Source organism: Hermetia illucens, chromosome 2 (assembly GCF_905115235.1).
Source record: "Hermetia illucens chromosome 2, iHerIll2.2.curated.20191125, whole genome shotgun sequence".
Classification (NCBI taxonomy): domain Eukaryota; kingdom Metazoa; phylum Arthropoda; class Insecta; order Diptera; family Stratiomyidae; genus Hermetia; species Hermetia illucens.
This window is the reverse complement of record NC_051850.1, coordinates 51,458,137-51,473,422: the sequence shown is the minus strand read 5'-3', so window position 1 is coordinate 51,473,422 and position 15,286 is coordinate 51,458,137. Positions and strand designations below refer to the sequence as shown.

The window sequence follows — 15,286 nt, the reverse complement described above, 5'->3', positions numbered from 1 at the left end:
CGATTCTGGGACGTGGGAACCGAGTTCAATGGACTGCTAGGGTCTGAGCGCTCAGAGGCTTGCCTCTCGCTCACCTCATACATACGGTACACACCCAGATACTGAATGAAGCTGAATTACAAAGCAATATAAAGACAATTAGTCGATTTTCAATTATTGATCCTTTTATTATTCAAAATAAGTAAATTTTCCTAAAAATATACATTTTTTCTTCAATATCACAGTCTGAGCTTTATTATCTATATGACTTAGAATGGGCCGGGGAGACATTTATTGCAAATTTTTGCAAATTATTGAATTTTTTAATTCGTTCGTGAACCGTTTCATTCAAACTAACGACGAAATCAGGTAGATAATATGTAATATTTTTTACCTCTAAAGATATCAAATCATTGCGATGATATTTAACAAGTTTATCCAAAACTTTTTCTAGGAGCGAAATATTTGTTTGAAATTCTATAACAATGTATCTGAGGTTAGACAATTTTGCCACATCACTACAAATATCATCTTCATAGTCGCACCACATGGAAAGTCGTTCGAGGCATTCATTTTGTGTTTCAATCAGGACATTAAATGCTTCAAGTGTTAAACAATCGCAGGCGTGAATGTCCAGGACTTTTAATTTACATTTTCGACAAATTTCTATAAAATCACGAGTAGACGGTTCCCATGAACCACAATGTGCTAAAGATAATTCTGTAAGATTTCCGAACTGATTGAAGAGTATTCCGTTCCCGTCGTAACATGAAGCATTTAAAATTTTCAATTCATCTTTATTTTCAATAATAGTTAAAAATGGATCTAGTTTCGCAACATTTTTAAAAACAATTTTTTGTAGCCTCTGTAATGGGGAATCGAACAATTTTTTATGTTCTTCCACATTTGCCTCTGCAAGAATATTACTTAAGTGTATTTCTGTGAAGTGTTCACGGTAGGGCTGAATAAGTTTCAAGTACTCTAGGTAATTTGAGTACAAACTAGAAAACTCTATACGTTTTATAGATCTACCGCACCTTTTAAACAAATCTCGCGCTTCTCGTAAAGTAAATGATTGACTTATCTCATTGACGTTGAAAACCATGCTTTCAATCAAACTCCGGGTCGAATCCAAGAAACAGCTATGAGCTGAGACGAAGTTCAACTTATCGATGGTTCCCAAATAGGAAGCAACCTTAAGTAAACAACTGGCCGGTAGATCCAAAATATTGACATGAAAGATCATGTCAATATTTTGGATCTGGTTGTTATCTGCAGCAGTGTTGAAAATAGGTGGTTTCTTCGCCGTCTTGTATTTTGCTCTCTTAGTTTTGAAATATTGTTCCTTTTCCGAGTCACTGAAAAAAATAGAGAAAATATTAAATCGAAATAAAGTCAGAATTTCAAGCTACGTGCGTTTTGTAGTTTTTTATCGGACCAAATTGCATAGCGCAAACTTTTATTGTATAATTCGCCAGAAATGTCAATATACTCAATTTTAATTGGCATTTTTATCTTTAAGAAAAAAGTAACTTCCCACTAGAAATGTAATTTCAAACCTCTGCAAACTAATTCGTCTATGAAGCCAGGAAGTAAAGACCTGTGAACTATAGTTTTAGTCTTAATTTCATCCACCGTCTTTTCAGAGTTTTCTGACTGTACGGCTCATAATGTTATATATACGGTTGCTATTCGCCCTCGTTGGACCATAGCACGCGATCAGACCTACGCGACATAATACACGGTCCACTGCAATGCCCTTCGACTCCTACCAAGATTCTCTGAGACGCCCGCACTCCTCTTCTATTGGTCTGCTCTTGGGGCGACCTACTCATCGGTCATCTTGGGACGGTGGGTTCTACTGCATGGCGTAGCCAGCAGTGCAACTGTCACCCTTCTTCATGTGTGACCCATTCACTGTCACTTCCGTCTTCCAAAAATATTGCGTACGGGTACCAGGCCTGTGCGCCGACCGAGTTCTTTGCTCGAAATAGTATCAGCAAAGCGTATTCTGATACGTCGTAGATAAATGCCGACGAAGGCTTGGAACTTTTGAGTGACAGTGGTAGTCACTTTCCACATGCTACTCCCATATAGCATAGAAGGTCTCAACTTCTTGGTGACACGGTATTGGAGTTCGACGGCTTTACCCTCGCTATCGCAGTGGTCAATAGATTTTACAACCCTTCCATTGATCATTGATCTGCTTCCACGATTCCGCAATCAGTCAGATCTTGTAATGTCCCTTCGGATGCGGCAGACGACCTGCGAAACATCTGAGAAAAGAGCATTTTTGAAGGCGGCCAAATGCTCATCGATATCCTTAGATAAGTTACTTAGAGTATTTGCCGTCCCATCAGCAAAATAGTCCCACCACTGTCGAGCGACGGCTGAATCATAAAAATGGTCCAACCCTGCTAGAAATGGCAGACATAACACCAAAGCAAAGGTAAGCGATTATCGGATGATGTTCCCTTTCGAAGCCGATATCAGCGCCTCTCAAAAATAAAGTTGATAACAATAAGATTGGTATAGAAAACTCAAGATTGGTAACCTTGAGAGTCGTCAATTTAGACTTGAATTGATTTTTGCGTGATTTCAAGATAGAATCGAAAATTAAATTGTGTGCTGGTGGCTTTGAAACGATGCACTCGGAAGGAGTTGCTTCTCATTTGCTAGGGAGACTCATTGTTTTGGATTAATCAAGGGTTCCGTGCTACGTACTAGAGCGTGGGAAAAGGAAAGTGAAGGAGGACGTAAGTGACTGAAGCAAGACATTTACAGATTTTTTCCCTCCCTGCCATAAACTCGGAATGGCTTTGTACAGCGGCCAAAAAGGGCATTAGGGCTTTCATACCATCAGACACAATTATGTCTGCCAAACGTCATTTCTGAGTGAATTGTCGGCCGGTCCTACGATATTTGGACCGTTCGGTGTTCGCGAGCCCCAGTACCCGGAGCACCTATATTTGAGTAGCGCAATCGCAACCAAGTGGACATGCGAAAATGAAGTGCTCCCCAGACGTACAAAGTGCCCACAGAAAATGAAGTCCCAACTCTCTTTCCATTATCATTGAGAAATATCACCGCATCACTGTCAAACGTTGTCTCTCTAAGTCCGTTAAGGTTAATCTACGCATCGACGCTGCTGGTTCTCCTTTCTTTACTAACATGCGTCTGCTATTACCGCAGAAGCTCACAGTTGCACGGAAACAGTTCAAAAAACTTCTTAAGAAAAGAATTTGCAGACCTTCAGACAGCTGCTCGACTTCGCCACTTCACATGGTCTCTAAACCAAATGGCGAATGTAGGCCTTGGGGTGATTACAGACGTCTGAGTGCCCAGACTGTTACCCCATTCCACTGGCATGCACTTTTTCGCAAACTGCCGTACTTTCTCAATCTTGAACTTCATCAAGGAATGTCATCAAAGCTCTGCACCTCCCGAAGACATTCCGAAAGTGGCAACATGCACACTTTCCAACTCTTCGAATTCACTAGAATGACCTTTGGACTGTGCAAGGCGACGCAAAAATTTCAGAAAATCATCCACTCTATGTTGCGAAACCTCCACTTCTGTTTCCTTTATTTACGTGACGTCGCGCCTTCCTCTGAGTTCGAGCATTTTGTAACATCTCCAGCCTTAATGGTATAGTAATCAACGTTGAGAAATGCAAACTCTTTCAACCACGGGTGAGATTCCTCCGCCTCCTCCCATCCAACTGAACCCAGTGAAGGTGCAATTGATTTCGAACCTCCCGTTTTCGAAAACAGATAAGGATCTAAAAAGTTCTTATAATAATAATCTTTGGCGTAACAATCCATGCTGGATCAGGGCCTTGAAGTGTGTTAGAGCACTTCACTCAAGAGCGTAACGGAACACTACAGGATTACGGTACCCTGTAGGAGGCAATGTGGTCCGCATTGCACTCGCCCAAGATTATTACTTTGATTTGACCCAGGCACTCACTCATTCACAGCTGAGTCGACTGTCATCCAACGTCAAATCACGATACAAATCCCACTGCCATCAGTGAAATTCGAACCGCGACTTTCCGTACGACAGCCTTGTGCTCTAATCACGCAGCTATCCGGAAACATAAGAAGTTCTTGAGCATGTTAAACTTCTACCGACGTTTCTTAACCAAAGCTATCCACCACCATCCGATCCTTAAAGCTTACTTATCTGGGCCGAGAACCAAAAGCTCCCGCCTGAAGGCGTAGTCGCAAACACCTACTCCTCAGAAAGATGCACCCGTGGGCGTATTTGCCCATTCCTCAGAGATTGTCGTAAAAGGTGAACCAAACCTAGCAATCGTTGAGTTTCTTTTCCAAGCAGCTGACCCCAGCTCAACGGAACTTCAGCACCTACGGTTGTGAGTTATTAGCCACATACCTTTCAATTAAATGAATACGGTATTCCCTTGGAGGTAGGCCGTTTATAAAGTTCATGGAGCGTAAACCACTCACTTTTGGCCGACAAAGCATCTTCTTCGACGCATGAGCTTTCCACATTCAACATTTCTTTAGAAAGGATACCGTAGTTGCTGGCGCTTTGCCACGTGTTGCAGAGATTAAAACTCCCGCTACCTCTTATTTTTCGGCAATCACGAAGACGTAAAAGGACCAGGCAATCCTTTAGGGCTCCAGGACCAATTCCAAATACACATTTAAGGAGTTTTCTATCTTCAGCTCAACATCTAATATATGCTGTCAGACCTCAGACAAGGCAGGCAAAGGACCATATATTCCGGCTGATTTCCGTCATTCACGATCTAGCGCACCCAGACATCCGGACAACGAATCGGGTGGTCGCCCCAAAGTATTTCTGGCCATCCATGAACAAGGATACTAATTCTTGGACCAGACACTACAAAACATGTGAAGAAAAAAACAACCATTTTCCCCTGCGTGAAGCAAGACCTATGAAAGACATTCCCGCATAATCTTGTGCCGAAGCTATTTGTCGAAAGTGGATTCCACGACAAATATAAACACTAAACAAGGAACACGGTTCGACCTCTCCTTTCTCGCAGTTAGGCAAAGTCCTCAGTTTTAAATGCCAACGGACAACCGCATACCACCCGCAATCCAATTGGGATGGTAGATAACCCGTTCTTGTTCGCAAGTCCTGCCACTCTCTCTACTTGGTCTCTGAAAAACCAACCGCGAAGAATTGGCTACAAGTTCCACATAGCTAGTATACTGGGAGAACCTGAGATTCTCCAGTGATCCTGTACTCGACATTAGGTCGGCTTTTCACTCCACTGGATTGCAGCGCATACTCAAGGAATTTCTTCCTGCACACATTAATTGGGAGGGACGCATGCCCAAAAGGAGGGTTTTCCTTTTTTCAAAGTCAAATTGAGTTGTATTCAAGAGAGAGGAAAAGACGTCCATCAGATCTATATTAATAAATTATTCGAATTTTGTTTTGGATTGGCACTAAGAATAGGAAGAAGTTGATGAAGTGCTATAATAAGTCTCCCCCTCGTCATCTTGTCGTGGTGGGGGAGCTTATGATAGTTTACTACTACACTAAGGGTGTCCAAAAACACATGAAAATGGAAACAAAGGATTGTAAATCTCCAAAAAGTCACAAACTTCGAATCCACCCGCGACTTTGAGAAATCAGGTCGTGGCCGCGGCACGGATCTTGGAGCCCTCGCCTAATTGATGTTCCCCCACGGAGAAATCTGTGGAAGACAGGCTCTCCACTTCAGTGGAAAACTTACACCCGGTGTCTACGGCGCGGTCAGCCAAAAACGATCGTACAGCAACTCCTTTAATGGGCGGAACTGGAAATCTGACTAAGGCCGACCTGTCGGTGACACTGTTGTCTAACTCTTCTAAAATACGGGAGAGGAAGGCTCGGCAGAAGGAAGCTTTAGCCGGATCTGGTAGTATATACAGAATCAAATGGTCTTGAACTTTTAATAGGTTGTGATGCGAACGCTCAGCATATTTGATGGGGCAGTAGCAAATGCAATCCTAGAAGGGAGAAGCTGTTTGATTTTATCATTTCAGCTGGTCTGATGACCGCAAACGTAGAGTGCGCCTCCAAGTGAAGAAGTGAAGTAATTGACCTACCAATCTGCACTTCAAAGTTGTTAGAGTTGTTTAGAAACTGACGAGTGTTAGATGAAGTCTCACTCTCAGATCACTGTTACTTCGAATTTAGTCTGACTATTGCAAGCGAACAGCCTGTAATACAAAGACGGAATCCTAGGAAAACGATTGGACAAAGTTCATTGAACTTCTTAGAAACCAAGGACTCTTTTGGCGATAGAAGATCAATTGAAAACTCTGAATCGCACACTTTTAGCATACTTTGAAGAGGCTTGTCCTATTTCCCGAGACTAACGTGGCAATAAAGATGAAGACTGACTAAACTTCCGAAACTGGCTCGTAAAACTTTCGAAACGAGAGTCTTTTAGAGCGAATTGTGAGGAACTGGAGGTAAAAGGGGGACTTCTAGAAGGTGTTGCAAGGGGAATTGGGACACTGCGAGAGCGGTTGTTACCAATGGAAAGACAAATGCTGCTATACTATCATTTGAACACTTCAAAGCACCTGGCCGATGCTAAAGGAAGGTATAAAGCACTTAGAGCAACTTCTAAGAAATATTTTTCGAGGATGTCTTGCTCTGGGCTACGTGCCTTCCTCTTGGCAGAAGGTGAAGGTAGTGTTCATACCGAAGCTTGGGAAAGATGACTATTCAAATCGAAAGAATTTCAGGCAAATCAGCTTAACATCATTTTCGCTGAAATGTCTGGAGAGACTGGTTGAGCGAGAAGGCGTTAAGGGGATCCGCGGGATCGAATTTTTTTTTCGGCATCAAATATATCTAGATATAGTGTAGAATATATGGGCAAAGTGATTTTTTGATATTCGGAGTCATTCGGAAATGATAGTGTTAAGCACGTGATAAGTACCATGTCAGCTTTATGTCGATGGCCGTAATAAAGCTCGTATTTATCGATCCGAATGACGTTCGAATGACTTCGCTAAGAGGACAAAAATTGAAGCCAAGGCTGTACATGTGTTTCTTCAAGAAACCTAAGGTCTATGGATTAGGTATAGCAGATTAATGGTCAGTTAAGATTTTATGGCTTAAAATCGCATTCTACTTTTTAAATGCGTTTTTCTCGAAACTGCATGTTCAAAATCGGCTGCCACCATAGCCCAAAATCTATCCAACGAAATCTTTCAAGACTTATTCAAAACATATTTCTACAGTCCGCAAACTAGGATAATTGCAATTCGTTCAGTAGTTTTTTTTTATTCAATGAAGAAGTCGTGAAAAAACACCAAAATTCACAAAAAAAAGTATAACACGGCACCAAAAATTTAGCTTTTAATATAATATAATATAATAATAACGTGGAAAATCCTATGAGTCTGCTCTTCTTTCTTTGGTTTCAAAGATAGAGGATGCAACTCTGAAGAGTAAGTACACGCGATGGGGGTGTTCGAGGACATTGAAGTAGCTTCTGGCTGTACGTCCTTCCAAAAGCTCTGTGATGCCGCCAGACAGCATTGTGTTGACGAAACTTTAATAAAGTGGATCTACGCTATACTAACGCAACGATTGCTGTGTGCTGAAATGGGTGTTGATCGCTACCTAACAACGGAAACGCCGAAGGGGTGCCCTCAAGGAGGTGTGCCATTCCCTCTTCTGTAGAGTATGTTGATCAACTCATAACTATGCGAACTGCAAAATCTGCCAATACACGTTCAAGCTTATGCGGATGACGTGGCTGTGATAGCTGTTGGTCGAAATCTCGGAATGTGTAGAAATACACAAAGCGCCGTAAATTTGATTGATAATTGGAGTCTCAAGCATGGACCCTCAGTAAATCCAAATAAAACCATAATGGTATTATTTACAAAAAGGAGGAAACTGAATGGTCTTTGCATTCCAGAGATGAGGGGTACAACCCTTCAACTCTCCAAAAAAGTGAAATATCTGGGAGTTATTCTAGACAAGAAGCTTCTTTGGAACAAACTTGTAGAGATAAAGATGAAACATGCTTCCACAGTTTACAGGCTGTGTAGACGGACCTTTGCCCCGACATGGGGACTTAGACCTCAGGTAGTAATGTGGATATATGTTGCTATCATTAGGCCGATGTTCACTTATGCATCCGTAGCGTGGTGGGTTAAGCTGAAACGAAAGAGTTTTCGCTGTAAGCTAGCCACACTGCAAAGAACTGTGTGTCTGGGTATTACCGGTGCCATAAACACCATATCCAGCGCAGCTCTGAATGCATTACTTAATTTGCAGCCCTAAGATTTGTTTATTCAGAGCATTGCAATGAGAGCACCTCAAAGACCAAAGATTATATCTATGGGAAAACAATTGACGTGGGAAGCACAGAACATTGCAAGAGTTCTAGTTTCTAGAATCTAGTTTTCGCAATGCCTTCCGATTCTTAGATCCCCATATATCTGTTTGGTAGAAGATATGGAGTTATTATGAAGTTCTCTTGAAGCGAAGAGAAAACTGGGACGAACCAGAAGAATGCGTGTCAGGATATACTGACATCGTCTACACCGATGGCTCAAAACCAGAAAATCGTTCGAAAGCAGGAGTCTACCTCTCGAATAAAAACGAGTAGTGGGCTTTTCCTTTAAAGGTTAAAGGGCAGGCGCATCGTAATCTGTAGCGATAGTCAAGCTGCATTGAGGGCTTTGAGTAGTACTTTGATCACGTCAAAAATCGTTCAGGAATGTAGAAACCGACTGAACTCTGTTTCTGGATTCAATACGGTGGAATTACTCTGGTCATTGTGGTGTAGAGGGAAATGAAATTTTGGATGCCTTAGCAAAAGAGGATTCAACTTTCCCCATGCCCGGACCGGAACCAGCAATTGGGGGGTCAGTAGCATTGACTGATGCTACTATCAAAAACTGGGAACAAGCTTCCGATAATGGCAGGTGACAAAGCCTTAATATTGCTAGACACACCAAACTTTTCCTGTCAGAACCAAACAAACATACTGCAAAGTTTATCCTGGCGAAAAGCAAGAAGACTTGCAGAAGTATTGTAGGCATGCCGACTGGCCATAATTCACCAACTGGGCATATATTCGGAATAGGAATTATCCAAGATGATAGGTATCCATCCTGTAATGAGCAGGCGGAATCGACGAAACATTTTCTATGTGAGTGCCCCGCCTATGCACGCATCAGACATCAGATTTTTGGTGCTGATGTGCTCCAACTGCGGCGGGTAGCATCACATCCACTAACGGAAATCCTGCGATACATAAACGGATTCGGGATATTCCATTAGACGGGGGAATCGAGTACAATGGACCTGTGCTCCAACTGCGGCGGGTAGCATCACATCCACTAACGGAAATCCTGCGATACATAAACGGATTCGGGATATTCCATTAGACGGGGGAATCGAGTACAATGGACCAATAAAGGCTGAGTGTTCAGAGGCTTTGCCTCTTCTCCACCTCAAACACACACACGCTATAATAAGTTAGAATAAAAATAAAGTTAATAACAATAAGACTGGTATGTGAAACTAATTGAGCAAATATAGAAATGGGATGTTTTTTCAAGCGTAGCACACTTTACACAAAAGCTTAACGACTGCCTTACTAATATTCGGTCTTCATCTTTTTTAATAGACTGATAAATACAGGAAAAAAATATATTATGCAAGATCTATAAAGGGCGGATTTAGAGGCAGAAAATAATCCCACAAATGCTCCTGATAGACAATAGCAAACTTTATAACGATAATTTATTCCTACCATAAAAAGCAAGATTCCTGATCATGAATTTAGGAAGATTTAAAAAAAAAAGACTTGAAAGCCAATGTCAATATGAATGTATTCAGAAGGAATGGTAAATGTCTACATAATGTAATTATTCTCACCTGAAGCGGTCCTTAAGTATTGTAACGTACTTTTTCATAACAGCATATTCTTTTGTCTGAAACGAAATAATACGAGTATTGCCATGAAAACTTATAGGATCATCATCTCGTATCAATTATGTATTCTAAAACTTTACTCGAAAGTATTCTTGGGTAATACTACAATGCAAAGTGGAAAATAAACCTTAAAGAGCTTCTTTTGAATCAAATATAATGCAAAATATTCATTATTCTTACCTCTTTAAGTCCGTCACAAGGGAGATCCAGATATAAGACTAAACTTTGCGCATCCACTTGCTGCACTTTGATTTTCAAAACCTCCTGATACAGTGTCAGAATATCATCTAGTTGGCGGCATTCTTTTACATTGAGATGTTGCAAATGTTTTAAATGTTTAATGGCATATAGTATCCCATCGTTCGTTAGATCATAAATGAAGGACAAATCAAGAGCTTCCAAAAGTGGGCACGACTTAACAATTTGTCTCAAATATGCATCGTTTACAAATGTACTACATGACAGCCAAATAAATTTAAGATTCCGGAACTCCAAAATACTGTTTCGTAATGTCGGAAGCATTGTTATTTTCGGCTCATCTAAACATTGTATCCCAAGGCACTGTACATCCGCAGCTCTATGATTGATTAAGGCATTTAGGCATTGAATTATTTCCTGAGCGGCAATATCAGTCACTCTAATATCTATAATGTTTGGAAGATTTGCTATAGTAAAAATATTCGATGCCACGTAGATTCCGCCAAGTTTGAGTTTCTGTAAATGATGTTGTGTTTCTGACAACACAGAAAACGCTTCGTTATTTAACGCCGTGCATCCACGGATTGCTAGTTTCTCCAAGCGATTGTTTCTACAAATGGTAATAAAGTGTTCAGGCCGAAACTTCTCACACCAAGCCAAATCAAGATCCACTAATTTTCTTAATTGGCTAATATGAGACCCAACATAATCGTTGCCTATTAGGGACAATTTTTTTAAGTTCGATGCCCTTGCTATTTCCATCTCAACTGATTCATAAGCTTCACAGCGGTAGAGGCCTAAAATTTTATATTATTATATGGTAAATGTCTACATAATGTAATTATTCTCACCTGAAGCGGTCCTTAAGTATTGTAACGTACTTTTTCATAACAGCATATTCTTTTGTCTGAAACGAAATAATACGAGTATTGCCATGAAAACTTATAGGATCATCATCTCGTATCAATTATGTATTCTAAAACTTTACTCGAAAGTATTCTTGGGTAATACTACAATGCAAAGTGGAAAATAAACCTTAAAGAGCTTCTTTTGAATCAAATATAATGCAAAATATTCATTATTCTTACCTCTTTAAGTCCGTCACAAGGGAGATCCAGATATAAGACTAAACTTTGCGCATCCACTTGCTGCACTTTGATTTTCAAAACCTCCTGATACAGTGTCAGAATATCATCTAGTTGGCGGCATTCTTTTACATTGAGATGTTGCAAATGTTTTAAATGTTTAATGGCATATAGTATCCCATCGTTCGTTAGATCATAAATGAAGGACAAATCAAGAGCTTCCAAAAGTGGGCACGACTTAACAATTTGTCTCAAATATGCATCGTTTACAAATGTACTACATGACAGCCAAATAAATTTAAGATTCCGGAACTCCAAAATACTGTTTCGTAATGTCGGAAGCATTGTTATTTTCGGCTCATCTAAACATTGTATCCCAAGGCACTGTACATCCGCAGCTCTATGATTGATTAAGGCATTTAGGCATTGAATTATTTCCTGAGCGGCAATATCAGTCACTCTAATATCTATAATGTTTGGAAGATTTGCTATAGTAAAAATATTCGATGCCACGTAGATTCCGCCAAGTTTGAGTTTCTGTAAATGATGTTGTGTTTCTGACAACACAGAAAACGCTTCGTTATTTAACGCCGTGCATCCACGGATTGCTAGTTTCTCCAAGCGATTGTTTCTACAAATGGTAATAAAGTGTTCAGGCCGAAACTTCTCACACCAAGCCAAATCAAGATCCACTAATTTTCTTAATTGGCTAATATGAGACCCAACATAATCGTTGCCTATTAGGGACAATTTTTTTAAGTTCGATGCCCTTGCTATTTCCATCTCAACTGATTCATAAGCTTCACAGCGGTAGAGGCCTAAAATTTCCAAAGTGCCAGATGATGCTCTGATAATAGATGCCAGGCTGGATACGCCAATTAAATCTTCACAGAGAAGCTCCTCTAAGTTTACGCAAAATTCCGCTATTAAGTCATAGTATTCGGTATCTAAGTGATAAACTGGATTTTGTATATACAACCGCTTCATCATGGAACCACATCGCGATAAAATCTTGCGTGCCTCATTCACTGTGAAATTCGATATAATCTCAACAAAAACAACGAAATCTTTATGCAGAAAATGTTTAACTACACTGCAAAAGTGTTCGTTAATTAGAATCAGTGTCAGCTTCTCAGATAGGTCCAGATATTGTATTATATGGTGAAGTGAGTTTTCATCCAAACTGAGTAGTGAGACTTTCTGGTGTAAAGTTTCAAAACGGTTATTCAATCTTCGACGGCGAAGTTCCCTGTATTGATGTTTTTGCGGATGAGTTGTGTTCAACTGCTGTAAACGCTCTAAGATGCTGATTTCATTATTCAATCTGAAAGAAGAGATTTAAAATAAGTTTTTTTTAGATCAAAGACAGTGAGCGTTTCGTAATATATTCATTTAAAGGCAAAAATAGATGACGGTTTCGTTCAGGTCAGACGCAAATTTCCAAATGCGGGCCTTAATAAACAAATAATCTTTTGATTGAGGATGTGAGTTCATCCCTCCATCGACTTGATTACGGATTGCACTATTTGAGGAGCAAATGACTCCCACACGTCAGTACGCGGGCTAGGGTATTTGTACACGTTATGTGAGGCATATGAATCAATAACAGTGCGAGAGCAGTAAGTTTTGCGATTATTGAATAACCATCCGATAATTATAATAATCAATGATGCAACAATCTAATTTGGATCTAGACCTCGAAGCGTGTTAGAGTACTTCACTCAAGAGCGTAATGGAACACTAGGGGACAACGTGGTCAGCATTACGATATTGTGACGTCGATCTGAGCCTCGTACCCTAGATTCGAATCCAAAATGAGGCCACTAAAAGCCTGGATGCTGAAACTGCAGTTTTTCCCTTGGGAAAATATGCGGCTATAACATAGTTAAAATTTGAACTAACTAGCGTGAAAATATTAACTGTATAAAAACAGGACGAAAATTTAATGAGGATTCCTAACTATAAACGGCTCAAACGGTGACGAAAAGTCCCGAGAACATAGTGGTTTCTAGCAAAGTATTCGTGCATCTTTCTAGCTCTCCCATGTTATTTACATAGCATGCTGTTCCCAGGCAAACAAGGAGGGTCTGAGGCAACGTACTTTGTGCTACCCTCAGTAAAGCAAAAATAAAATGCTGAGATCAGGAAAAGAGATAAATAAAGTATAGTTGCAGTTATTCCACTATGATAAATTTTACCTGATCTGTCTTGATAACAGATCCCGAGACAGGCAGACAAATCAAATACAAATGGTAAAATGGAATACGCACAATCAGGGTGGCGAGCGCATAATCAATTTTGCGGACCCCCATGACCTTGTACTTATGAATATTCGTGCATGGTTCATCAATCGATTGTCTCATCCTCCTACATTTTATAGTGGGAATAACAAATCTAAGTCGACTTTATTCTTATAAGACGCCGAAATTGTACCACCGTCATTGATTTTAAAGTCACTCTCTATGAGACCATCGCACCTCAACATCAGCCGTTGATTGCCGTCCTACGAATCAAGCCACCGGTAAAACAGCGTGAGGAACGCACTTACCCATGGCGTATTAAAAGGTGGCGATTTCGTGAGAAGAAAAAAGAAATGATTTCACGCGATTACTAATCATTATGAATGTGCAAGAATCGTGGAACCAAGTTGAAAACACGATTCACAAAGCAGCCTATGCAACCCTCGGGGTCATCAAGCCAGGTAAGCGGTTCATCAACCAAGATACTTGGCTTTCGAATGACGATCTTCAAATCAAGGTTCATGAAAAAAAAACGCCTCTACCACAACTTTCTCGACCGTAAAACGCTGGCCAATTGGCAAATTTACAAGAATGCCAATCGGGAAGCAAAAAAAGCGATCGCTATTACCCGAGCGGTCCATTACAAATTTCTTTACAGAATATCGAACACTTCTGTCGCGTTAATGACAAAAACGGTAACCTGTTTGCCGACCGATGACCCGCGACGAAAATAATTTGAAAAGATTTTAACTGAAGAAATTGTTCACCCTCCACTTCCATGAGCACTGCCGACATTTGAACCAATTCCATCTGTTAGCGCCACTGAAAATGAGGAAACAATAAAACGAGTGAAATCGGGAAAAGCAACAGAACGACGACATCACATCTGAGCTATGGAAAGCTAAAAGTTGGTACCCACTGTGTCCCAGTGAATTCTTCAATCGGGTTATTCAGTTGCACAGTTCCAATATCGGAAAAGAAAGGTAGTCCAGCAGAAGGTTCAAATTACCATCCGACCCAGTTACTGTCCATCCATGTGATCGCATTCTTGACAACAGTATTCGTGAGATGGTTCAAATAACTCTGAATCAAGCCCTGGACCCTGTGCCACACGCACTCATCTGGTATGCTCCACGACAATACCTAGTGCCAGAAGAACTCGTACGCTGAGTTCAATTGCTCTACCACGATCCGAAAAGTAAAGTTTGAACTGTGGCGGGAGTATCAAAATCGCTTCGTGTCTCTGTCTCATCGTAATGAAGAAGATGTTGTGTTGGGGTAGTGCCTTGATCACATCCGGGGTAGAGGTAGGGGTATGTGCAATCGATATGAGGTTGCACTGATTGTGGAAAAATTACGAGAGAGGCGCCTTCGATGGTATGGTCATATCATTCGTGCTAACGGGAATTCACTCGCCAAGATTCGTCTGAACATCGAAGTCGATGGTGAGCGACCAAAAGGCAGGCCGAAATAATGGTGGCTTGATACGCTGGATGAGGATTTGGAAGCCTCGCGACTGTATCCAGACCATGCATTTGAGAGAACAAACCCTGCTTTTGAACGGGGCCTTCTAGAGAACCATCACCGTCTAGAATGCTCTAAGACACTTAAAGCATACGTTCAAATGTAACTCGTGACGAATATAACTTTGGAAAAATATTTATGACGACAGATGACTACATCCACATTGTTGGTGATCTTAATAGTTACGTCAGTGAGAAGACAGACGGCATCTGGTGTCATAAAGGTTGAGGCTGCTGCACACCTAGTGAGGGTGACGAGCGTTTTGTCAGTTTTGCTGACACTCATGAACTTATACTAGTCAATGCA

At 40.8% G+C, this 15,286-nt stretch overlaps 1 protein-coding gene across 6 annotated transcripts in view; it reads right to left on the bottom strand.

The window, feature by feature from the left end:
* Positions 1-142: 142 nt before the first annotated feature.
* The window catches only part of LOC119650395, a 30,612-nt gene continuing 15,468 nt past the window's right edge, over positions 143-15,286 (bottom strand). For 2 of the 6 annotated variants that reach the window (XM_038053158.1, XM_038053157.1), the window contains exons 4-7: positions 12,035-12,540; positions 10,114-10,928; positions 9,877-9,932; positions 143-1,337 (exon numbers count right to left, since the gene is read on the bottom strand). In XM_038053158.1, the coding sequence (XP_037909086.1) occupies positions 236-1,337; positions 9,877-9,932; positions 10,114-10,928; positions 12,035-12,540 (2,479 nt within the window). In that variant the 3' untranslated portion in view covers positions 143-235. Of the gene's footprint in view, positions 1,338-9,876; positions 9,933-10,113; positions 10,936-10,982; positions 11,039-11,219; positions 12,541-15,286 lie in introns of those variants that run through there. The other 4 variants (XM_038053159.1, XM_038053160.1, XM_038053161.1 and 1 more) reach the window with 4 other exon arrangements.